Source organism: Podarcis muralis, chromosome 10, assembly GCF_964188315.1.
Source record: "Podarcis muralis chromosome 10, rPodMur119.hap1.1, whole genome shotgun sequence".
Lineage (NCBI taxonomy): Eukaryota > Metazoa > Chordata > Lepidosauria > Squamata > Lacertidae > Podarcis > Podarcis muralis.
Genome location: NC_135664.1, coordinates 33,055,588 through 33,082,465, shown reverse-complemented (window position 1 = coordinate 33,082,465; position 26,878 = coordinate 33,055,588). Strand labels below are relative to the sequence as shown.

The window sequence follows — 26,878 nt, the reverse complement described above, 5'->3', positions numbered from 1 at the left end:
CTAGCAGTTTGAAAGCACTTCAAAATGCAAGTAGATAAATAGGTACCGCTCCGGCGGGAAGGTAAACGGCATTTCCGTGTGCTGCTCTGGTTCGCCAGAAGCAGCTTAGTCATGCTGGCCACATGACCCGGAAGCTGTACGCCAGCTCCCTCAGCCAATAAAGCGAGATGAGCGCCGCAACCCCAGAGTCGGTCGCGACTGGACCTAATGGTCAGGGGTGCCTTTACCTTTACTTTAGGGTGGAGTACAAATCTGAGAAGCTAAGAATTCTAAAAGAAAGGAACTCCTGAAATCTTTCCTCTGTTTGTTTGGAAGCACCTTCCCCCTGTACACTCCTGTAAAATAGGAGAGGGGGCCCGCCCTAGATAGCCAGCCCAAGAGGGTAGCAAGATGAGACTATTGCTAGGGCTCCCAAGCCCAAAAGGGTCACAAACCAGCTTCAGTGCCCATCAAAGAGGACTGGAGAGAGAATGAAAGGATGCCGTGCCTCTTCTAGGTTAAAGGGACACACAGTGAACTTGCTTGGGTCATGGGTCCACCAACTCCTGGAGCTGGTTCTGCCCTGTACAAAACCTCTTAAACTCCCCATGCACAGAATAGCTGAGGCTCCCTCTTTTCCGTGCTAGTTTTCCACAGGAAGTTTTGTGTTGCCCTGAGGGACCATCCCTCATGGCATTGGAGCACGACGCTGTGTTTCTGTCACGCACCAGCATAGACTGATACACTGAGAGTCAAAAGTCTGCTCTGTTGCTTTGCTTTTTTCCACGCACACTTAATAATGACAAACAGGAATCACATTAAGCAAGCCTTAACAGCTTCCATTCACTCTGCGTCCTCAGTGCAAGCCAGACGGTTATGAGCATGTTTTGTGCTTTTTAAAGTGTAGGCAACATTCAGCGATTAGTCAAGTCCTTTCATGAAGCGGGAGATTTTTGTGTGGGTTGCCATTCTGAGGCCAAATTCTGATCTCACCGATACGACCGGATCCAAAGACCACTAATATCAAAGGGAGACTTCCCACTGACTTCATCTGACTTTGATTCAAGCCCTTAAAGGCCACTTACATCAATGGGGTTGCTCATATTTTCAAAGAGTGGATGCTGGCTCAAAAAGTTGCTTATGAAACATATTTTGATCAATGATTAAAAAAAAAAACTTCAAAGACTGCAAAAATTGCTCTCCTGGTGTAGTTTGTTTCCGAATTATGTTGAGTAATCAAATCCTTATCCTCTCATTATCTAGAATAAAAGACGAAATAACTGGTAAGCTACATTGCTTGTTACCTTTCAGTCCCATATCTGAAGTTGACGGTACAGTATGGACTTTTGTCTTTTACTGAAAGCAGGGAGATATGAAACAATTGAATATTTCCGGGATAATCTTGTAACCTTTTCAGGATCGTCACGATATACTTGGGAAATCTTGTACTGATACAATTACATCAACCCAAGGTCTTCTGCTCCCAATATACCGTAACTGGTTAAATACTATGCGCACAAGCCACTGGCCAAGCATTACAGACATGCCAATTCCTTCTTCAACACACACAGAGCATCTCTGTACTATGGGCTGGTGTCAGAGACATTCCCTTCCCCAGGGAATTCTGGGAATTGTAGATATGCAAGGAATGGTTGGGATCTCTAACACAGTATTCTCAGCACCTGAGTCAGACTCAGTATCCCAGGATTCCTTGGCAGTTCTTGGATTCTGTACACTTAAATGAGTATGCAACTGATATGGCCATACACTCCTTTCAAGAAGATACAATTTTGGGGTTATAAACTGAAATCGTAGGTGTAAGATCCTGATTTTAATTAGTCACAGATTGCAGGATCTTTCTGCAAGTTCATATTGCTCTGTCTCATGTTACTTTTCGATGTAGCAAACTCACAGGGTTATTTGATGCCATTGATGTCTGGTGGTAAAGACCGTAAGATTATACCCCCCGAGCTGCGACAGCCTGTTAGTTCTCTGACTCTTCACCTGATATCATAAATACCATGACGGTTATTAGAGATCCCATCGCTATTTAGAGATGTATTTTTCAAGGACAGGTCTATGCTGATATGCAAAGTAAAATATTGCCAAAAAAACCCATCCACCCCACCCTGTTATGCCACCAATATGATACCATTTTGAGGTTGCTTAACTCCATCCCCTATCAGCCCCAGCAATCACAGTCACTGGTTGATGGGAGGGCACCCCATCAGGAGGGCACCACACTGACTACCTTTTGTGTTAATCTACTCACAGTCCTTTGCAATCCTTCTGTCTCCCCTGCTGTGGCTGTGTTCTGCCTCCACTGTCAGAAGCGGTAGGTTTCCAAAGGCCAGTTGCTGCAAATCCTCAGGTTGTCCTCAGGTCCTGGTTTTGGGCTTCCTGTAGACATCAGGGTGGCCACTGTGAGAACAGGATGCTGGGATAGATGAACCCCATTGGCACGATTCAACAGGTTCTTCTTATGTGCTGATGCGGATGTATGACCAGGGCTGTTTTACAGTGTAGAGCAGGGTTTCCCAAACGTGGATCTCCAGCTGTTTTTGGACTACAGTTCCCTGGCCACTGGTCCTGCTAGCTAGGGATGATGGGAGTTGTAGTCCAAAAACAGCTGGAGAGCCAAGTGTGGGAGACCCGGGCGAAGAGCTAAAAATAACTTGTGCCACCCAGATGTTGTTGGATTACAACTTCCATCATCTCTGGTCGTCGGTGGTCCCTATTCATGATGGCTCTGTTCTGTCTCTGCTGTTGGAGGCATCATGCATCTTGCATACCTGTTGCTTGGAATCACAAATGGAGTACAGTTGCACTCAGGTCCTGTTTACAGGCTTCAAAATAGGTACTGTGTTGACCACCCTGAGAACAGGGTACCAGACTAGATAGGCTTTTGTTCTGATCCAGCAGGGCTCTTCTTATGTTTATGGTCTTAGATCCATCTTTCCTTGATTTTTCAGACTGATATGAGGTACTCCATAACTCCCAGTGTCATCTGGAATGTAACACCTAATGAAATTTGTCATTGGTGCATCCACTTCCACAAATCAATTGCCAACCCGAATGTTTAATAACATTCTTGGATTTCCCCGTTATCACAGGCAATCTGGATTAGTTTCATCCAGATTTCATAGCCCATTCTTTGGGAGTATTATGCTCCCAAATAAATGTGCCCATGGGGTTTGTTTGAAGCATCATTGGTATTAAAAATACAATAAGTATTTTTGCGCTTCCCATGCCTCTAAACCAATACAATAAATGTCTACCTTCAGTGAAATGCTAAAGAAAATGGAACAGAGATATTTTTCTTAACAATATTCACCAGTGACACTTCCTAGATTAAAAGCCATTTCTAATGTGAAAATGCCCTTTAGATGTTGCATGTAAAATCTGCCAAAACACATACATGATATTGGATGTGTTAAATCCTTTCCAATCTTGTGTCTACAGGGACATACCTAGGGGTTGGCTAGGTTAGCCCCCACCAAGGGTGCAGGCGCAGGGGGGCACAAAAATTGCACTTCCCCACTTTGGCTCAGAGTGGCTAGGAGCCCACCTGCCTGCACATTCCCTGGGATGCTCCGTTGATCTGGGCAGCCAACATCTTCTTGCCAAGGGCACAAGGGATGGGGTGGGGGCACCAGTATAGCTCCTTGCCAAGGGCTACATGACTTCTACATGACATTTCTGCATAAATTTCTTGTAATAAGACAGACCTGGAAAATCTTCTGATGCTCACAAAGCTCAAACCCAAGAGCTCGATGCCTTTGACTTCCCCTCCACTTCCAACAAGATGTACCATATATCCATCCTTCTCTGAGCCTAATACTGTCAGGTGGGAGTCCTGCCTTGCTTTTTAAATTCCCAGTCCCCATCTGGTTTTGTTCTCTCCGTGAAATCTGATATCTGGAGACAAGAGTGTGGGGCTGTTTTTGATCAACAATAATTGTTTCCCCCTTAATCGACAGACAAGGTACAAATTACTTTAATTACATCAGAGATAGGAGCAAACCTCTTCCTTAACCGCAGCTGTTAGGAACATATTTTGAAAAGAGCATCATGTATGTAAAGTGGATTTTTTATTTTAAAAAATGCATCTTGTCATATAGATGGGGAAGAGCTTAGCAAATCCAGTCAAAGATTTAGGCAGTGTGCACATAGTGCTTATGGTGGAAAATGTAACAAATTTGCAAAAAGTGAAGAATAAGGTTTCTTATGAGCTGTAGTGTAAACGTTTAAGTGACAATGGCAACAAATACAGCCCCACAAAACATTTCAGGCACGCAGCACACCACATTCAAATGTATTTCTCTACATTTTCCCAATACGGTTCATTACTTCAAGATGGTAAGGAAATGGGCATAACCAAAAAATAACTCTCTTTATTTTCCTTTTTGAAAGAGTCTTGTTTCTGTTTTTGTTTTAAATCATCCTAAATCAAGAAACAGTAAAGGGAAATAATGACTTATCTTCCTCCACCCCCCCTTTTTTTTAACAGGATGCTTTTCAGGAGACAATGATCACTTCTTGGCAATTCATCAGAGAATGAGCAGGAAGCCAATATTCATTTACCACCATGTGCAAAGTGTCGAGAAAAGTTTGGATACAAGTGATCAGAAGGATTATGGGCACAATTCCCACTTATCTTCCCATGGAAAAATAAGCAAGCTGCACCCTGCTGTCATAGTTAAGCCAGCGTACGAACCATCCCTCAACCTATTAGCTATGACTGGTGATGAGGACCAGGAAGTGGAAAACCTGCCTATTCCAGCAGCTAATGTGATAACTGTGGTAAGTTTTCTCACTCTAAGTTCTGGAATCATAGCTGAGAACCATCTACTCCAGGGGTGAGGAACCTTTGTCCATCCAGGTGTAATTGAAGTCCAACTCCCATCAGTCCAAGCTGACACAGACAGTTGGTGGGGATAATGAGAGTTGTAGCTCACCACACTTTGGGGGCAATGTGTTATCTACTCCTGGTATAGCCTGTTGTTGGTTTTTAGGCTGCTGGTGGCACAAAAGGCAGAGACCATGCATGTTTTAGAAGTTAGGGGTTGAGTGTGATTGAATGATCCTCAACAAAACCAAAACCGTTCCGATGCTGTAGGGAACATCTGCTTTATTGTCTATAAAATAGACAAACCTAGCTATAACCTGTTCTACATAGAAGGTGATGAAGTGTAAGAAGCCCTGAAGGCTTGCTAGGAAATGAAGAGCAAAATGATGAATGAATTTGAATTTACAAACTTTCCTAGTGTAAAATGAAAAAATGCTGAGGACCACCAACTCAAGACGAAGCTTTTTTGCCATTGGTTGCCCTGGGTGTGCTAGAGACAGCATATACAGGACAAACTATCACATTTCCAAGAGAGGAGCAACAGTGGTCATCCCTTACCACTGGGCACACTGAGTGGGCTTGTGGGAGTTGAAGCCTAGCAATATATGGAGGCTATAAGAAATGCCGCTGAGGAGATGCAGTGACGAGGACATCTGCCTCTCTTCTGTGTAGTTGTTAGAGATACAGCACCAGTGTCAATGAAAATAAGGTGGAAAATCCTCTGGTACAATCTTTGCCAACCTTGTGCCTTCCAGATGTTTTGGACTACAACTCCCATCAGCCTTGACCATCCGTACTGACTGAGATTGATGGGAGTTGCACCCAAAGCACCAGATCGGCAAAGACCAAAAGAATTGCCAAACTTCCTTTCTTTTCCCGCATGTGGATAAAGCTGAGCCGTGCAGGTGGGAGGCAGGCGCACGCTTAACACAGCTACCATAAACATAGCAGCAGCTGCTTTCTAAAAGGAAAATGTGTTGCAATTTGCATGAATTATATGGCAACCCCACATGTGAAGAACAGAATGTGAAAGCTCCCTCGATTTGGCCTGAATTCTACTGTGTGGGGGTTTGGGGTTTTTGTTTTTTTTACATAAATACCTGAAGCCTGAATTAAGCACATTTGCAGTTGGTCATTCTTACATAACTGCCCTATTAAATCTCCATTAGCTGCCTAGTGGGAGTCCTGACTTCCTCTACTTAATGCATTTGTGCAGAGCAAAGGCTGCTCTCCTGCGAGTGCCGGCCTGACTGAGAGCCATATGGGCAGCAATGGCTGGAGCACAACAGTGTGAATTAAGCACCCGGTTAGCCTCTATTTAGAGTACAAGCCCTTCTGTGAGGATATCTGAGGACTTTCTGCTTATAGTATTGCCTCGTTGGGGTGGGCAGAGAAGTATTTCAGTGCACAATTATGGAGAGGAGAGTCAACTGCCAAACTGAATAATCATTCGCAAATAAATTTCCCTCAGGAATGTCTTTGGGGAAGCCTTGACAGTTGGGGTTCTCCCGTGTTCCAGGAAAGCTGTGGGCCAGCGAGCGGTTAGGAGAGATTTGGGTTTAAGAATCTGAATGTTCTTCCCCGCAGAGAGTCATTCCTCTCTCAAAACATTTTTTGAATGATTTGCATTTATTGCCGTGCACTTTTCCTCTTTGTTTGCTTGCTGCTTTTGCTCCCCCCCCCCCTTTTTTTTTTTGCTTTGAACTTTCAGGAACATTTTTTGTCATTTTGCTGACCTTTTCAGGAACACTAATACACAAAGACGCTCCCCTGTGCATTAGTCACCTTCAAAGAAATGAGGTTATGTCAGGGTTGGGGAACTGGCGGCCTTCAGAGGTTTTTTGGGACTACAACTTCCATCAGGCCTGACCATTGGCCATACTGGCTGGGGCTGATGGGAGCTGGAATCCAACAACACCCAGGGGTTGTGGTGGTCACAGCTTCCCCACCCAGTTTTGCTTTTTGAAAATCTTAGTGAAGGCTTTGATAGTAGGGCTTCTCCTGTGTTCTCTCAGGTGGTCTTTGTCTGAATCCATTATATTTATTCATTTATTAACCCCCAGTTGCACCACCATTTGATCACCCAAAGTGCCACTGAGGCAGGTTTACAATATTAACACACCTACTCAAATAATGTGTGCCCAGGGGCAGGGCGAACCGCCCATAGGGGCGGGAGGTGCAGTGCCCACAGGGACAGAACGGGGCGCTCGGCATCCCATGCTGTCCCATGCCGCTCCGTGCTGCCCCTATGGGTGTCATGCGCCCCAACCCTATGGGCGCCATGGGGCACACAGTGCCCATAGGGATGGGGCATGTGGCTCCCATACAGGATGTGCGGCACCCATAGGGACAGGGCGTGCAACGGGGCCTCAGCCGACCTACAACTGGGAGGGGGGGAGGCAGCAGGCGGATAGCGCGGAGCCTGCAGGCACTGAGACGCGTGGCTTGTGTGTGCTGCAGGCCCCGCCGTGACAAGTGCCACCCGCCATTTTGTCACACACACCCCCATCAGGGTGACACCCAGGGTAGACCACAACCCCTGCAACCCACTTCCTATGCCCCTGACTTGGGCCAGCTGCTCTATCTCATGCCAGCGTACCTCATAGGCAGGACTCGATGGAGCTCAGGGCTCGATGGAGCTCAGTTCTGGTACCTCTCAGGTGAGAAGAGAACAAGGGAGGTGTTCATGGTGAGTACTGGCACCTGTTTTTCTAGAAAAATAGTACTGCTCATAAGGTTATTATGAGGAGAGAGAAAAATGGGGTAAGATCAGTGAAGGATGCCTTGGGGAAAGGGTGGAATAATGTTTTAAATAAAATTATACTTATTTCAACCATTTACTCAATCTTGATAGGGTGGCTTACAAAAATCCAGGAATCTCTGCTCTCAGGTTTACATTCTAAGAATACATGGCATGTGAGGGAAACGGGGTGGGAGGAAAGAGTTTAAAGCATGGGGACCGGTTATTATAAAGAATATGGCTGCCTAAGATATCCCTTCTCCCCTCCCGCCACCAGATCAGCAATTGTTATTTTACAGATTCCATTTCTTTGAGTGGGTTTTGCCAAGGAAACCTGACCTTTAGATCCTGACTTTACTAGTGCTCCTGGTTCTTGAACTCATGAGAGCAATTGCAGGTTATAATATTTCCTGCAATCCAGTTGCATCCTTTGAGTGCATTATGATGGAGTAGGAAAGTCTGGAAAGTGAACTTATTTTTTTCCTTTTAAATGCTGCCAGCGCTTGCAGCAGAACAAGAAGGTTTTGAGCGCAATCCAGTTTTATGTATTTGCAAAGCCGAAGCAGGAATGGTGGGTGGGTGAATGTGCTATCAATCCTCCTTATTATGAGTGAAAATTTTGCATTAGAAAATGAGAATCTGAACAAAAAAACAAAACACCAAAAGCTGTATTGCTACCCTATTACCATTTCCTTGAAACAGATTGCAGATGCTGAGAACTGGATGTAGCTAAGCAAAAAGAAAAAGAAAATTGCTTTGTGAATCTCTCAATAAAGGAACTATGCTAATGGATAATCTGAGGATACATCTTGGTGTAAACCTGATCATTTTATTTGTATGAATAGGAGGTAGAGGGATTTTTTCCCCTCCCAGGCATAATTTCATATAACCTTGAGGGGCTTCCTACTGCAAGACAATGTTGTTCTTACCTGATGTTTTTAGCCTTTTCTATTAAGGAGCAACAGGAAATTACAATGCAATTTCTAAGTGCCCTAAGCAGAATTTGATTATACCATAAGTAGGCCCCACAGATTCAGACTGACTGTTCCTCTTTAAGTTTGGGCTTTAACTGTGCCTTTTTTTCAAATGTTCACAGTCGACTGCCTTTTTGTTGTTGTTGTTTTTTAAAAAAGAAGCACTTGAAATAAAATATAAGATCAAATGTGGCTTTCCTAGTTTCCCAGAAGATTTGATGTTCACAGAAGTGGTTGAACTGAAAACAGAAGAATCCAATCAAACCTGACAACTTGCCCTGTTTGAATGGGAACTGTCTGGTGCAATTTGAAAAATAAATTAGAAAGTGAAAATAAAAGGTGTTATTATTTGCACTTTGAAATGTGATCTTCTGGCCTGGCCTTTGCTCTAGGACTCTTGCAGGCAGGTGATTATTGTGGAATAGATGCTCCTCAATGTGGACGTTTTTTGCAACTCCCACAGTGGCGATTTCATCAATATGCCAAAAACACCTGTTGCCAATGAACTGTGTGATAGCTCATTGACCCATGTGCAGGGCCAGCTTTATGCATAAACTAAGCAAACTACAACTCAGAGCCTCAGATTATGAGGGGCCTCTAAATTCAATTTTTTAAAAACTAGATTTAAAGTTTTGCATAATTGGTTAATAAAGGAAACAGGATAAACAGACTATAAAACAGATGTTGTTTTGAGGCATACCCTCCAACATCTTGAGACCCTAAACCAGTATGTTGGGTCTTCCCACCTGTGCTCCCATTCGAGTCACATGACCCACACAAGATCACGAAGCCCAAAATATGCACTTCTTTTCAGGGCCATGCTTGCATGGGGCCCCAGAACTGTGGCCTCCCAAAAAACGCTTTTTCTGGGCAAGATTTTGATGCAAAATTTCATGAGATCCCAGCACCAAAAATGGTTTCCATGTTCACACAAGAAATTGGGATGTCCCTTATTTCCAGGGCACTTGTGGGGTATGTTGAGATGGCAAAAAATGCACTTACCATATTTTTCGCTCTATAAGACGCACCAGACCATAAGATGCACCTAGTTTTTGGAGGAGGAAAACAAGAAAAAATATATTCTGAATCTCAGAAGCCAGAACAAGAGGGGTCGCTGCTCAGCGAAAGCAGCAATCCCTCTTGCTGTTCTGGCTTCTGGGATAGCTGCGCAGCCTGCATTCGCTCCATAAGACGCACACACATTTCCCCTTACTTTTTAGGAGGGAAAAAGTGAGTCTTATAGAGCAAAAAATATGGTAATCCTACACAATTCCTTGTCATATAGTGTTGATAAATCTGTGCATAAATAACTATAATGTAGTTTTGTATATGCCATTCATAAGGTGTTTTCATTTAAAGGTATTTTATATGCAAATAGGCTGATGGCAAGTTGTTTATGTTTGTTAGGTGATTGGCTTTCGCTGAATCCTCATATATGAAAATTTAAAAGTTTTGTATTTCCGTTTTCATCGTACTTCGTGTCACCGAAAAACACGTGTATATTTCTAACATGATGCGGCCTCCTAAACTTGGCAAAGCTTAGAACCTCAGCATGTCTTAATTTAGCCCTGCAGCGCTAAGAAACACCACTTAGCAGGGCTAAGTGCCTGAGGCGAAGAAGATGATAGCACCCACCCTCCAATCCTGTACCTAGTCCAACTGGGCTAGCAGTTGAATCTTTCTTTAGTACTTGTGACAGAACAACACTGTACCTGAGGGTTGCAGGGTAGTTCAGGGGGGCATAGAACAGGCTAGCACTGTAGATTTAGGGAGAACAGTGAAAGGGCTGCTGTGACCTCTGGCAGCTGCCGCCTGAGGCAGCTGCTTCCCTCTGTCTAATACTAGGGCTGGGCCTGCACACTGATACCAAGGGATATCCTCTGGCAGCTTGCAGTGTGGAAGTAGGTCATTACATGCATGTCTCTTATCATTTAACTTCACCTTCCTATGATTGTTCCACCCCCCCCCCCCCAAAAAAAACACCCAACACCTTCATTTTCTTTTTATGGTTTGGACCATTTTATGGCAACATGATTCCTTCAAGCCATGTAGCCCTCGGATCCCAGATTTCCTTCTTAGGGAAAGATGCCTTGTCCCCTTTATTTTGTGAATAATTCTAATTGGCACGGCACGTGTTCCAAATGGCATTCAAGGAGCCTCCAGGAGCCTCCAGCTCTGTCGTTCTGCATTTTGTTTGCACAAAGAAGTTTGCTGGCCTCATTTCCTTTTTGCTTCCTTCGGTGCACTTCAGCAGGGATAATTGTGGGACGAACTATTATGCTGGCATTGTGCTTGCTGTCAGTCTTTGTAGAGAGGGCAAAAAGGATTGTGTTTAGAGTCTAATGTACACTAGAACATCCCAAAGGCATTTTTATTTTTATTTTTGTCTTGTTCCGTATAAAATGAAGAGGAAAAATAAGAGTGCAATATATTCTTAATTTATCATGTGTGGAGTGCAGTGCAGTCCTATGCAAATATACTTGGAAGCAAGCATCACTGAATTAAATGGGCATTGCTCTTGAGTAAGTGGGCATAGGATTGCAGCCGTAGGACTGCATTCAACTAAATCCTACTCAAATCCAACCCATTGAAATGAATGAACATGTTAATCATGTAAATTAACTTCAAGGGATCTTTTCTGAGAAGGACTAGTGTATACAAGGACTAGTGTATACCATGTATACAAAACCCACTGTGCCAGCCCAGCCCTCACCGCTGCTGTTGCGGGGTGGGCACAGGGCACAGAGGGCTTACAGGGCTGTGCTGCGCCACCTGCCCACCAGCCTGCGCAGCAGGGAGCCCAGCCAACCGATGCAGCCCTAGGCGGATGCATCACCCCAATGTTGGTCAGGCATCCTTTCATCGAGGGGCACTGTGGCACTACAGCAAGGCCAGGCTGGACTCTGGGACCCAGAGATCAGCAGCAGCAGGCAGGGTGGGATGGGAATCCCTATGCTGAGATGCTCCCTCAAAATCCTGTGCCCCCTGACCCCACATTGATCCTTCTGTTCCATCTGGACCAAAATGGGGACCCTCTTCCTGATGATGTGACTTTGTGGATGATTAATGGCCTATAGCTTGTAGGCTGTAAATGCACGAGGAAACCTTGCCTTTAAAAAACACCTAGTGGACTGTAGCAAGTTTTGCAAATGGGGCCGAGCTGGGATCTCTATTATCGTTATTAGTACTATATTATGGTTCCCATAACAAACGTTATATCATCCTTCTGTTGTCCTTTGCTTCAAGGTCACTCCTAACTGACAATTGGTAATGGAGCTTAATTCTTATTTGGCTGTGTTCCAGAAAGAGATGGGTGAAAGGTTTTCAGAAATCGAAGGTTGAGTTAATGCATGTCCTGTTCACTGCATGGTGGAAGCCTTATGGGGAAGAACTACAGCTAAGAATATATATGCAATAAAACATCATAATTAGGCATTAGTGTTGGGTATGGTCAGGAAGATATATGATAAATATATGTGTTACCCTCATGCAATCTTAGTTCCAATGTGGGTTTGAAATAGAGTTTTATGTCCTTTATCAGTTCTTGGAGAATATTGTGAGAATATATTCTCCACAGTCTTGGGATATATATACTTGAGAGATGATGGTATGGAAATCATCAAACTGTCGAGTTGGAAGGGACCCCCCAGAGTCATCTAGTCCATAAATGCATCTATGTTGTGTTAAACTTCAATTCAGAGTAACAATTTGGGTAGTTGTTTTCCTTCTCTCCCCTCCCCAATTATCCTTCTCCCATAATTATTTATTATTTTGGACATTAATATACTATTTTGGGGGGTGCAAAATGTTTTCCAACTGGTCCAAATAACACAGTTGAGCAATACAGTATGAACCAGCCAAATTAAAGAATGCCAGATGAAAACAACATTATACAGAGATTTCAGTTTTGAAATTGTATTGGCTAGGCTGTCTTTTTGCCCAAGAATGGTACAAGTGGTTTTTGTTTGCTTGCTTTGGTCTTTCTGTGATCTGTTAGTATCTTTGTAATTACGAATTATTTGGGCAAATGGCTGCTGGCACAATTTACATTGCGCTGCATATAATATGACTTTGACCGATAACAGAACAGTCACCCAGGCTAATGAACACAAGCCCTGCTTTGCTGGCAATTCCTAACTTCTTCCATACAGGGCAAAACCTGCATGTAATGGACTCATTTGTGCCGTCCTAATGTGACCAATATGTCTTGTCTTTTTACGAACCATACCTTATTGATTGCCTGTTCAGTTTTATTCTAAACACTTATAGGAAATCATAGCTAATGTACGTCCAGTGCAAAGGCTCATGGATTTTTTGAATCTTAAGGGAAAGCCAAGACAGCGACACAGGAGAGCAAGCAGATTCATTAGCAGCATGCCAGACAACTTCCATTAACGTATTAATTAATTATTGCAGTCTAAAATCTAATTATATTCAACATACTTACAGACCAGGACTAGACTTTGTCTAGTGTCCTTCACTTTAATCACTTTCTTTATTCAGTCAGTGTAAATTAGTAGCAGAGACCCAACTTTTGTCCAGCGATCTGGCATAGGATCAAATGCGTAAAAAAAATGCTATATGTACAAATGGACATCTCAATCCTTTCAAGCAGGGTTCTTGGCGGCATCCAGCTGTCTCGAGAGACAATGGAGTGTGCCTCCAGGGGTGAAGTCAAGCCGCTGCACTAGCAGCACTGAAGCAACTTTCCAGGGTGTGCAAGCCTGGGCAGTGTGTATGGAGGGTCCTGGACTGCCCAGACAACAAGACCACCACCCCTATAGCCTCTCTGATGTGGTCCAAAGGAAAGCAGAGCAGTACGTTTCCTGCTCTGAAAAAAGTCCCAGAGCTGCACTCCTCCACATTCCCCCAGCACAGCCCCACTGATCTTGTCAATTTGCTCCCTATTTTTGTCCTTTTAACAGAAGATATCCATGGGAGATTGTTGCAACGTGTCTAACGTGGGATGACAGGCAACAAGTGATGAGGGGGCTTTGCTCAGTTTCCCAGGCAGTTTGTTCCTTTAGTTCAAAGCAATCTCTTAAAAGCCTACCTCTGAAGTCATTTTAAATCAAATACATTAGCATCCACCCAAAGGCAAACTAGCAAGAAATTGCCTCTTTATTGTGGTTCTTGGCTTATACAAGAACTGCAGGGACACATAGGTGATTATAATACCCAGTTAAAGGCATGTGAAGAATATGAGAAGCAAAAAAACCAACCCCAACAACCCCTAACTGTTTGACATAAATGCTTTGTGCTGCCAAGTGTGAAAGCATTCAGAATTGGAAGTCTTGAGCTCCATATTGAAAATTGCGTTTAGAAGAAATATTCAAATAAGGTGCTGCTGCTGTTTATTCCCTGTGTTAGGGATAGGGAACGTCAGGCCCAGGGACAAATGTGACCCCAGCTGGCCCTTCCCAGGCCACACCCCTCCAGAACTGCACCAACTCACAGGGTTGCCAACTTGAATAAAATATTAGGGGGCCCGAGGTAAGCCCCGTGCCATATAATTGATCACAAGACATGGCGTGCACATCCCATTTGAATGGCAATGCCAATCAACTTGGAGGGGGGCAGCCTCCTCAAATATTTTATTATGGGGGCTGAGGGGAACTCAGCCCCTGGGAGTTGACTCTTATGCTACCTCACAACCCTTGCTTTTGCAACCTCCTTTGCCTGGCTGAAATGTGTCCCTGAGCTCTGCTGCTTTGGGCAGATCCACACCAGACATTTAAAGCTCACCTGGCATGTCTTTAGGCACCAGGCAAAAACATTCCTCTTTACCCAGGCCTATGGCTATTAAATTATGGCCTGTGGGGGAGAAGACTGTTATTAGGATGACTATTTTATTATTAGGCTGTCAGTATGCTTTTATTATGTCTTAATTGTTAATGTTCTGTAATGTGTTTCTAAATTATTATTATTATTATTATTATTATTATTATTATTATTATTATTTTGGGCAGCTCCCAACAGTATATTAAAAACGCGATAAAACATCAAACATTAAAAACTTCCCTAAACAGGGCTGCCTTCAGATGTCTTCTAAAAGTCACATAGTTGTTTATTTCCTTGACATCTGATGGGAGGACGTTCCACAGTGAGGGAACTGCCAGAAGGCCCTTGGCACTGGACCTCAGTGTCCGGGCTGGATGATGGGGTGGAGATGCTCCTTCAGGCATACTGGGCCGGAGGCGTTTAGGGCTTTAAAGGTCAACACCAACACTTTGAATTGGGCTCGGAAATGAACTGGGAGCCAATGAAGGTCTTTCAGGACTGGTGTTATGTGGTCTTGGCAGCCACTCCCAGTCACCAGTCTTGTTGCCGCATTCTGGATTAGTTGCAGTTTCCAGGTCACCTTGAAAGGTAGCCCCACGTAGCACGAATTGCAGAAGTCCAAGCGGGAGATAACTAGAGCATGCACCACTCTGGCGAGACAGTCTGAGGGTGGGTAGGGTCTCAGCTGGCGTATTATTATTATTATTATTATTATTATTATTATTCAGATCAGTAGTAGAGAAGGGTTTTTGGATTTGAACTTTTAGGGTGCCAGTCAGGGTAGATTTACAAAGCACAAAGAGCAAGAGATCACCCAACTCTCATCAGTAGCCAGGGACCCTATGCATGACTTTGACCGTCCATCCTGCAAAGATGTCAGGAAGTGCTCTGGCTGAATGAGATTACAGGATTGTACTGTGAGTGTAGTATAGGGATGATCTAGCTGAGGTGAATTAAATGGGAGATATAGGTGTTTGTGTTCAAGTGCACAGTACATCATGATGCCCTGCCCTGTGAAAGCATACACCATGAAAAGATATGTAAGAAGTCTGTTTGTTCCTTTGGAACAAGCGTGGGATCTTAAGTATTTTGCGGAATGAAAAATCTATATATATTCTGGGACCCCAGATGTCATTACCTTTTGTGCAAACGACCTTTCCTGAAATATATGAGGGTGTATAGTGTAGGATCTTTTTAATTCAGCTCCTGACAATCACGTTCTGCTCATAAGCAGGAGATCTGTACTGTTCTGCTTTCCACGAAATCATCAGCGGTTCACATTTTCCTGCAAAGAGACAGCTGGACCAAAGAGAATACGACAACACGAGGAGATAAAAGGAAATCTTAACTTCAGAGTAAAGGAAATGGCATACTCTTTTCCTTGAGCAAAAAGAAGAGTGTGATAGAACATTACCCATGCCTCCTGATTCATACAATAACAAAAATGTTTTCCCCCCTTTTAAATGCTTTTATTTTAAAAAGAATGGAAGATGCAGTTTTCATTTTTTTTAAGGCTTTAAATGCAATCCGTGTGCCACTGAAGGCAGTGATTTTCTTAGCTGTAAGAATTGCATATTTAGAGTGACTGAAATCCACAATTTTAAAAACAAGGCACTTTTATAGGCAGTTCGTTGATGGCAATAAAATAGCTTTCAGATACTTTACTACAGATGTGCTACTAGAACAACAATAAGTGGGAACAGCAGCAAAACATGGCAATGTAAAGGGCTCCTATTCAGTGCCATACACCTTTTCCAGGACACTCCCTTCCACTATCGCCTCCCCAGTTTTCCATTCCCTACTTTGACTGCCATCAATCCATAGCAATTGAGCATGTCCAATCCTTACTGGCTATTTGGTTTTTTTATTTTATTTTTTATTTTTTTATTCTCCTTAGGCTTTGTTTTAATTTGTAAACTACCGTTTGGCAAACTTTGGGGTTCCTCAGCTTCTTGATCTCCACCCCCTTTGAGTGTGAAGGGTGTCATCTTAACTATAAGGATCTACCCTCGGAAAATGAGTCACCCTTGGTTTATAGGATGTAAATGAAGCTGATGTGTTTACATTTACAGGGAGCTAACTATATATTTTAATCCTGTCATCCTATTTGAGGCTTCCGGGAATATCCGTAGTGGCGTAATCTCGTAGCATATGATGCTTTGCGTGCTTTGTACCATGTATGGAGGCAACTTGAAAGTTTAAGAAAGACTCTCAAATTAATGTACTGCTTTGAACATACTGGCAAGCACCAGCTACAAGTACATTAAAAAATGAAGAGTGACTATGTAAGTACTGATTATTAAAGAGCCTGGGGATTTAAGGTGTCATTAACATTAAAAGGGAATCAGTAGTTAGAAGTTTATCTATTGATAGATTTTGGTAAATATGGTTTATGTGATTTGATTAATGTGATTTGCATCTCTGCTTTTGGATATTATTATCAGATGAACTGAGACGGTAACATGACTTTTATTTCCCCATCTCCTATATAGATTGACCTTATTAGATTCTAGTGAACATTTGTTCATTTACTTCATTTTTCCAGTTGCTGTTTGAAAACAACAACGTCTGGAGTGGTTTTCATTCCTTTTCAGTGTTTGTGCCTAGCACAGGGTTGGGGCCATATAAATCTTAAACATCTGTAAAACCAAAGTTTCTAATCCAGTACTCAGACACATTGGGGAGAAGGTGCAATTTAACTGTGGAGTTTAACGTGCAATTTTCTTGTGTGCTCATGAAGAAAATGGAGATGCAATAATAATAAATCATAAAGAGGGGAAAGAAATAATTGAGCATCCCACTCACTGAATTTATACAGCTAGCCAGAGTTTCAAATAGTATAGCAGGGGTTTCATTGCAAGTCAAGTCAAATAGCCTTTGATAAATAATTTGCTTTGAATAATTGGACTGTCTTTAAACATTAGCAATTTGCATATAGGCCTGGTAAACAAAAATGGATTAAGATTAGCGTAGGCACCATAAAGCCTTTATGTTCATACTGGAAGCCTCTTCTAGAATATCTATCAGCCTTTTAAAAAGTAGTTTGCTAGTCCTTAATAAAGAGATAGACTTAAATCTGATTTGCCAAGCTCAAGTTTAGAATTTAGGGATACAATGAAAACTTTGTCTTGTAAGGCTAAGGAATTAATATTTGTCTGCGATAACAATGCTATACCAAACCTTGTCACTGAAGCAATCAGAATTTTGGTAGGGTTGCCGGATCACCGCCTTGCCGACGTGGGGATCCAGGGCACAGTCCTTCAATGGCTGCGCTCGTTTCTCTCTGGTCGGGGACAGAGGGTGGCGCTTGGGGGGGGAATTGTCATCGCGCCACTCCTTGGTGTGTGGAGTGCCTCAGGGTGCGATTCTCTCCCCGATGCTTTTTAACATCTTTATGCGCCCCCTCGCCCAGCTTGTCCGGAGTTTTGGGCTGGGCTGCCATCAGTATGCTGATGACACCCAACTCTATCTGCTGATGGATGGCCATCCTGACTCGGCCCCAGACACACTGATCAGATGCTTGGAAGCTGTGGCTGGATGGTTACGTGGGAGCCGGTTGAAGTTAAATCCTTCGAAGACAGAGGTCCTCTGGCTGGGACGGGATGATATGGGAATGAGGGGGCAACTCCCATCTCTTGCGGGGGTGCAATTAGTGCCAGCACTGTCCGTTAAGAGTTTGGGTGTAATCTTCGATACCTCCCTCTCCATGGAGGCGCAGATTGCAGCTATTACAAAGGCGGCATTTTTTCATCTCCGCCAAGCTAAGCAGTTGGCTCCTTACCTCTCTCGCCCTGACCTAGCTACTGTGATCCACGCGACGGTCACCTCCAGACTGGATTATTGTAACTCGCTCTACGTGGGGCTGCCCTTGAGACTGACCCAAAAACTCCAGCGGGTGCAGAATGCCGCAGCGAGACTCCTTACGGGGTCTTCGCTTAGAGATCACATTCATCCGGTGCTATACCAGTTGCACTGGCTCCCGGTGGAGTACAGGATCAGGTTTAAGGTGCTGGTTTTAACCTTCAAAGCCCTATACGGCCTAGGGCCCTCGTACCTACGGGACCGCCTCTCCTGGTATGCCCCACAGAGGAACTTACGGTCTTCAAACAAAAACACCTTGAAGGTCCCAGGCCACAGAGAGGTTAGGCTGGCCTCAACTAGAGCCAGGGCCTTTTCGGCTGCGGCTCCAACCTGGTGGAATGCTCTGTCACAAGAGACAAGGGCCCTGCAGGACTTGACATCTTTCCGTAGGGCCTGCAAGACAGAGTTGTTCCGCCAGGCATTTGGTTAGGGCGCAGCCTGACTCCCTCCTTTGGCAACCTTTACAAAACTTTATGGCTGCCATCAATCTTGATTTTAATTAATTTTTATAATGTTTTTATAATGTCGCACTATTTGGTGTTGTTAGCCGCCCTGAGCCCGGCTTCGGCTGGGGAGGGCGGGATATAAATAAAATTTATTATTATTATTATTATTATTATTATTATTATTATTATTATTATTATGTCTGGAATTTCCCGGGTATAGCTGGTATTCTGCCCTCTAAAAAAAAAAAAAGCAAAGCTGGATTTTCAGTTTTTGAAATATGGCAGCCCTAAATTGTGGACTGTTTGTATATGGCTCCTTTTGGTATAACTCATCCTCACTCACTTGGCCAGAAAGATGTGCTGCTCTGTTGCTGGAAACAGAAAATAAAAGGAGCAAGAGAGATAAGCCCAGTGGTAAAAGTCTGGCTGCAGCCCATAATTATAGGAATGACTAAATTTACCTCCATAATAGGCACTCTATTACTGGGCTCAGTCAGCAAATCACACAGATGACACAACTGTTCTTGCCTTTTAGCCTTACGGGAAACATTCTGCAGAAGACAGAAATAGGTTTGTCCTGAACATTTAAAAACCAGAAACACAAACTCTGATATTTCTCTATATGTAATTCCAGTATATTATATATTTGGGACTATAGTACCTGGCTTCAGAAAAAGCTTTATTTCTATGAAGTGGTGCATTCTGTGAAATACGCTCTTTAATGCAACTTTCTATTAGGGCTGTGCACCAGATTTGGCTGAGGCCCAAGTACTGAGCCAAATCAGGCATACTCAGGGTGACTCAGGCATTGGACGAATCTGGTGCAGATGGTCATATGTGGGGTTGAATGGCCCAGGACAATCCAGGACTGTCAGGGAGGCAGGGCATCAGGAAGGAAGGAGTTGCAGGCTTTGGGTGGGGAAACCCAGCAAAAGGTTTGAGACCTAATCCACCTATCAGCTGCGACTGGTAGACAGGAGGTCAGGTAAGCCCTGTCAACTGCTATTATGTGTGTGTGAGAGAGAACAGTGTTAAGCCAGAATTTCTGCAGTTTAAAATCGGTTTAATGAGGAGTTGTGCAGACTTAATTGAGATTAGTCTCTGCCTGGTACTAAAGAGCTTTTAAGTTGCACAGAGGGCTGTTGTGACTAAGAAATCAAAATGACTGATCCCCTATTTTTTGAAAACATAACATCCAGCACTTTGCTTGCATCTCTCTTAATCCTTAATTGAAGCATATCAGTCCCCCGAGAAGCACAGAACAGAAGCAAAGAAAAATGTGGTGGTCATTATATTAGCAAAGATCATTTCAGGTGATTGCCTAGATAAGAAGTCAAGGGAAGCCAAATTCGGTAGCATTACTTAGTGGTCAGAAAGCATGTCCCCCCCCCCCCCAAAGTAAAGCAATACCATCTTCAGATGATAGAAAATTACCTCCCTCTTATTTTAGGGTCCCTCTCTTGTATGGCTAAACTTCTACCTGGGGACAACACCTTAAAATTGCAAAGATTTTAAGGGACATCCACAACTGAGATTGCGTGTTGGGCAGTCTAAATCTGTATCCCGATTAATTTGCCTTTTGAGGGATGGATGAATCTGCCAGTTTTGCTTCCCTAAGTTTCTCATTCTTCTAGTCTTAAATTCAGTTCTTCAGACTTACACAGCAATTTGAGATTTTTCAAACAGAAAAACCCTCCTGAAATTCACAATAATTTTAACGCAAACTCCTCCTGATAGACACAAGTTTGTGTGCAGTTTTAACTAACACAAACATCTTTGCCAGCAATCTCCCCTAATGCATTTTTGTATGTTATTTTCACCTAATATGTTCATTTTGTCCATGCAGTTGAGTTGTAGAACTGTATCACAAAATTTGGAGAAGTGTGGTTTTCAGAGGATAGCTGTGTTTTCATTTGCGCATTGGTTTGAGAAGTGCAAATTAGATAGCTTCTCGTTAAAATGCAAATAAAATAGAATATTCCCTCCATCCCTAGAGAAATCTCAATGGCTGGAGTTTGCTACATGCTCCAGATCTTGCCTATTGTTATAGCCTCTGCATTCCTTTTCCTCCTGAGTGTGGTAGTGTCTGTTACCACTGAGGAAGGAGGCAAGGTAAGCAGAGGCTGTGCCACGCTTTAACCAAAGCAGCAGCCCAGAGACAGGCTGCAAGGATGCTTTAGGTCTCCAGTTCAATTGACTTTCCTCCACCTCTTGTTTCCTCTTTTCCAAACACATGTGTTAATATGCTTTTTTAAAAAAATCAGTGGTGAGTTCTTGGCACTGGGGAAGAATGAGATCAAAGAGAAACAGCAGAGATATTGAGCAGGCAGAGCTGGAGTTTTGGAGAGCTCTTCTGCGTGCATTTCAAAATGAGTGTCAATAGGACTCGAAATGAGGGCAGGAATCTCCCCGAAGTCTGTGTGCACTAAAGAGCCAGAGAGATGCTCCAGCAGCAGGTATTAATTTCTTCAGTCAACAGGCACAGAAAGCCATGGCTCAGGCAACCATGCTGTGAATAAGGTAAAAGCAAGCAACGAAGTGGCTTCAGGTGTGTTGTGTGACTGTGCAGGGGGCAGAAAGGGAAGCTTCTTGTTCTTTTCTGCATCTCTGTCAGATACTAAAGGACAGTTCTGCACCTCCCTCAGCTGGGAAATAAGCAACCTTCCAATATAGTCCAATAAGAACATAAGAAGGGCTTGCTGGACTGATGGCCAGCATTCTGTTCTTACAGCGCTCAACCAGATGCCTGTGGGAAGTCCATGAGGGTGACAGCATTCGCCACACTTGTAGTTTCCAGCGACTGGTATAGAGAGGATTGCTGTCTCCAACAGTGCAGGCAGAACATAGCCATTGTGGCTAGTCCCCACGGACAGCCTTATCTTCCAGGTATTTATCTAATCCCTTTATAAACCTATCCAGGTTGGTAGAAGGAAGGGAGGTCTCACTTTTCACTCCAGCCTCTGATGTCTGGGTCACTGCTGTGGTCATCAGTTGCAAGGAGGGAAATGTTGTTTTTCTTTTTCTTTTTTTAATAATATTTATTACTTTTCCAATAATTTAAACACTACAAAAAAGAAAAAAAAAACAAGACAATACCAAAACACTACATAACACTTAACACATTAGACTAACAAAACAAAACAAAAACCACATCAAACTACATTGAACAACATCAAATCAACAACAAACAATTTCAATATCTTATCTTTCATTCACTTATTTCAACGACTTCCTCACACCTCCCTTTTTGTGTTCCACTTCTGTTAATTGTTTCAGCAATTCCTTTCCATCTTCCTCTGTTTTCTATCCTATAATTATCTTAACACATTCTAACCTTATTTTTTCCTTTAATACTCTATTAATTTTATACCTTGTTCCTTATAACATTTCTACTAAAGCCATATCACTTCATTCCAACATTTTTCTAACATTCATTAATTTTACAATGTTTCTGTAGATAGTCTTTAAACTTTTTCCGACTCTTCTCCCTGGTCTCGGATTCTGCCAGTCATTTCCGCCAATTCCATATAGTTCATCAACTTCATCTGCCATTCTTCCCGGGTGGGTAAATCTTGTGTCTTCCAATACTTCGCGATAAGTATTCTTGCTGCTGTTGTTGCATACATAAAAAAAGTTCTATCCTTCTTTGGCACCATTTGGCCGACCATGCCCAGGAGAAAGGCCTCTGGTTTCTTCAGAAAAGTATATTTGAATAACTTTTTGGGAAATGTTGTTTTTCAGCCCTCAATGAGCAAGTCAAATACAGGGCTTGGAGAGATGCAGGCAAGTGGATCGGTTAGCCGCAGAGTCTGAATTGGCTCAGAATAAATGAACAGCACAATCCCAGCCATGTCTACTCAGAAGTCCTATTCAATTCAGTGACGTTCCTGGATAACTGGGGCTACGATTCCAGTCTTGAGTTATTTTCGTAGCTCCTCTACCCCCCAAATTGTATTCCCTCCTCCCGCCCAATTTTAAGCTTGACTTGTGGCGTTCTCTCCATTAGCAATTGATGCAGCCACATTGCGAAGATGCACAGCTAGAATCATCCCAGGTAGCCTATTTCATCTCTCTTTTGGAAAAGTATAAAAAAAACCTGGTATGCTGCTTGATGTTCACACCTTGTACACAAATTTCATTTAAGTTTCTTTTAATTGTTTAGAAACATAGTTATTTTTCGAGAATGGGTTGTTTACATTCCAGCCTTTATCAATCACTCCTGAACTTTTGTAAAAGCTGCATTTTGTCGATTCTAGTGCCTTCTACCTCATTGTGACTTGCAGAATATCCACATCATTATGTGACGATAGTTTGATCATTTTGGAATGTGCTGCAAATGATCAGTTATAAAATATATGCAGGTATCTTAACGGGCTTTACTAATATCTGTGGAGTCTCGTTTCCTTAGCTGAGTTTCTCTTTTGCCATGTTGAGTACTTTCCACAATTCCAGCATATTAAAATGCTAAATAATATATCACTAATGAGCTTGGTCTCTAGAGTTCATAATATTTGACTTTTGCGGATACAGTAATGCAGAAAGAGAGATAATGAAAATCAGAAATTAATTCACTGGGAAGCTTCTTTCACTTTTCACATGTATTTTGGCTGGTACATAACTCAACCTTTTTTTTTCTGGTCTTCTAGTATCATTGGCAAGAAATTGGAGCATTGCAATTATTTCTAGTCATGAGTTTTGTCATTTCCCTATGATTAAAATCTCAATGTCCGTGTTATATGAAGTGTGTTCATAGCTTATTGTGGTTTATATCCACACTATGCACACACTACATTTCCTCCTTGTTTTTCTGTATTGCTTTTTCATGTTAAAAGCAATGGTGTATTCTTTCCTGGATGCAACTTTCAATTCCCATTAACATTAACGGGAGAAAGCCACAGGCATCAAGGAGATAGAATAGTCCCCTAAGGCCATTAGGTTTTCTTCCATGCTTTCAAAACACATGGCGAGGGAATGGAAAGTACAAGGGCATTTCAAGGAGAGATATTGAATTACACTTATCCCCTCCCCACTCATTGCATAGAGTGAGTGAGAATGGGGGAAATGGGCATTGGCACAAGGCCAAACACACACACACATCAGTGTGGATCACTTGGGGTAACTGATCCATTCAGCAAATGATTTCCCCACTGGCACCATTGCAAATTAGGCTAGCAAGGCCAGCGGATATGAAGATTTTGGTGAGGTTCAGGAAATGTCTGTTGTTAACCTTTGCTGATCTCACGCTTGTTCCCACCTTCCACTTTTTGTCAGCCTCTTCTTCCAGATACTGGTGGCCACTTTAAGGTCTCGGTGCCTCTCTTTGAACTCAATTTCCTTAGATTTTCATGATTAAGACACAAGCTGCCAAGATCAATACTTTAATAACATTAGTATTGGCATACCCACTGTAAAAAAAAAAATTGTAAATGTACAGGACCCTCCAGGGGATAATTAGTGAAAAGGAAATAGTTTTAACAACCCTTTAAAGTGAATTCTGGCCCCTCCAAATCTTCAGATGAGCGCTCTCTATACACGCTGCTGCTCAATAGTGTATCTTTTTTCATATATATATATATATATATATATGGAGAGAGAGAGGGAGAGAGATTTTTACCCAGTTTCACAATTTGCCCCTGAAACAAGGCACAATTTCACCACTGTGAAATAGGGGCAGCTATTTCAAGGGTAAGGCCCCAAACCAGTTTGGATGAGGAATCCTTCTGTAACAGTGGCTTCTTTTTTAAAAAAATTGAAACTGTGGGTCACCAACCTCTTTTGTTGTTGTTACACCAGTGGGCACATTCTGGAATTTTGAGGAAGCGCAATGGGCGCAAGTCATGAAATAGCTACCACGGTGATGGTGCTTAACACAGAATGACTACCACATGTGAAAGAGCTGAAAAAGAGACAAAAACCACAAGAAGTGTGGGCATGCCCGTCCCTCCCCGACCATGAAAAATACACATACGCCAGCCACTTCTGATCTTGGCATCCAGTGAAACGTGAGCATTCCAGGTCAGAGAGGCCAAAGCAGTGCAAAGACTGAGAAGCAAGGTCAAGCAGCCTCTTGTGCATTGTGGATTATTGTGGGAATATATACCTTTCGCAGGCTGCATAAGAGGTACAGTGGTACCTCGGGTTAAGTACTTAATTCATTCCGGAGGTCCGTTCTTAACCTGAAACTGTTCTTAACCTGAACCACCACTTTAGCTAATGGGGCCTCCTGCTGCTGCTGTGCCGCCGGAGCACGATTTCTGTTCTCATCCTGAAGCAAAGTTCTTAACCCGAGGTATTATTTCCGGGTTTGCAGAGTCTATAACCTGAAACATACTCTGTACTCTGAAGAGTACAGAGTACCACTGTACTCTGTTTGCAAGCCCTGTTTTAAACATTCAAAAAGTTGCTGAATTGAGACCACTGGCGGTTGGGCAGTGGGCTCCTCTCCTCTTCCTCCACATCCCTTCCCATGTTTACAATTAAATTCATGGCCACTGGAACAAGAACTCCAGCTGCCTCCATGTTTCTCCAATCCCAGAATGCTTCTGGAATTCCAGAGGCAGCATTCTTAATGGTATATCTGTTGCTGTGCATAATAAATGTGCCGGGGTTTTTTTTGCCCTCACCTGTCCAAAGGCCATTCATTTTCCAGATAGTCATCATTCCTTCTGAGGCAGTAATTGCTGCTTGTAAACATCTGTGATCCTTTCGAGGATAGCTACCTTCTTTAATCATTTGTTGCTTAACTGGATCACAATAAAAATAATAGTTAAACAGTCTTGTCTTGTGGAAGAGCAGAGCAATGACTCTAAAGGAGAATTGTTGTAATGCACAATTTTACAAAGATGAAAGCTGCCCACCTAGACCTTTCTAGACACTGTTAAGTACATTAGGGTGATATTGCTTGGAAAAGTCCATTGAAGCCAAATTAGTCACAAGTGAGTGATCAGTGTAATGCAAAGTGACAGTCAGCAGGAGGTCCTACTAAAAACCCATTTCTATAAATCTTGTATTGATGTCCCTCCCTCCTGTATACATATCAGGCTTTACTCTGAAAGCTTGGAGGTTAGCAAACCTAATTCCTTGTAAAGTATACCCAGTGCTTAATAAGGTCTCCATTAACAACTCAATTGAGTGCACTCCTCCATTGGGGTGAGTGGGTAGGGTTGCATGAGTGAAGCTGGAAATCTAATCTTTTGTCAGGAGCCATCTGGAGCTTGTACCAGGAGGAAACAAGGCAGGGCAGTGTTTTCAGCACCATGGAAAGCTCCTAGTGAGCAATGTCTTCCAAAAAAGGCTAGAGGTGAACCTAAGAGTCTGGGTCCAGCCTATTCACCCTTAGCTTCACCCGCTTTCCTGAGGAGGGTGAATCCTTAAAAGAGTAACCTCCCATCGTATTGCTGCTTCTTTCTGTGGTGCTATTGGCCAGGCACAGTGAAATAGAAGGCACTTAACTCAGGTAAATCGCACCTGGGGAAAGGCATCCCTGAGAGTCCCGGCACAGATTCTGCTGGCTTCTAAATGCTAGCCTCACATCTAGTGTCAGGAACCCTGTCCAGTCGCCCCCAATGATCTCAGCAATTGACTTGGGGTGTACAGGACAAAGTGATTACCCTGTATCACATTATGCAACTCACTCATTGACTCTTTTTCCTTCCCCAGCAGGGGGCAACAACACATAAATCATCCAGAAGGGGAAAGGCTCATTTGCTAGTGTTGAAATTTACATGGCTGACTGCTCAGAAGCTAAGAGGATAAGATCACATGGCCACAGAGTGGTGTAACTCTATCCCTTGGCATCTCTGTGATGAAACTCCTCTATGCTTGCCAGTGGAAGAGAGATGGAAAGCCCCTTCATTTTGAAAGTGGAAGTGCCTGTGGTGGTGTATGACTCTAATCCAGGCATAGGCAAACTCAACCTTCCAGATGTTTTGAGATGACAACTCCCATCATCCCTGACCACTGGTCCTATTAGCTAGGGATGATGGGAGTTGTCGGCCCAAAACATCTGGAGGGCCGAGTTTGCCTATGCCTGCTCCAATCTTTTCTATGCAGTAAGCCCACAACTTATGCACATTTAACTTGTATGCATTCAGCTTTATACGCGTGGCAAAATGTTTGTAAAAAATGGGTAGGGTTCTAGGAAAGATGACATTGGCAGTCCCACCTGCCGTTGAACCCAGTGCATTTTGACTGTACACGATTTTGACTTTAGGCACGATCCGTGGAACATAACCTCCATGCAAATCGC

The 26,878-nt window shown here is 43.1% G+C and overlaps 1 protein-coding gene across 2 annotated transcripts in view; it reads left to right on the top strand.

The window, feature by feature from the left end:
- The window catches only part of PTPRR (protein tyrosine phosphatase receptor type R), a 114,846-nt gene that overhangs the window by 24,537 nt on the left and 63,431 nt on the right, over positions 1-26,878 (top strand). For both annotated transcript variants that reach the window (XM_028746956.2, XM_028746957.2), the window contains exon 2: positions 4,490-4,782. In XM_028746956.2, the coding sequence (XP_028602789.1) occupies positions 4,490-4,782 (293 nt within the window). The remainder of the gene's footprint in view (positions 1-4,489; positions 4,783-26,878) is intronic.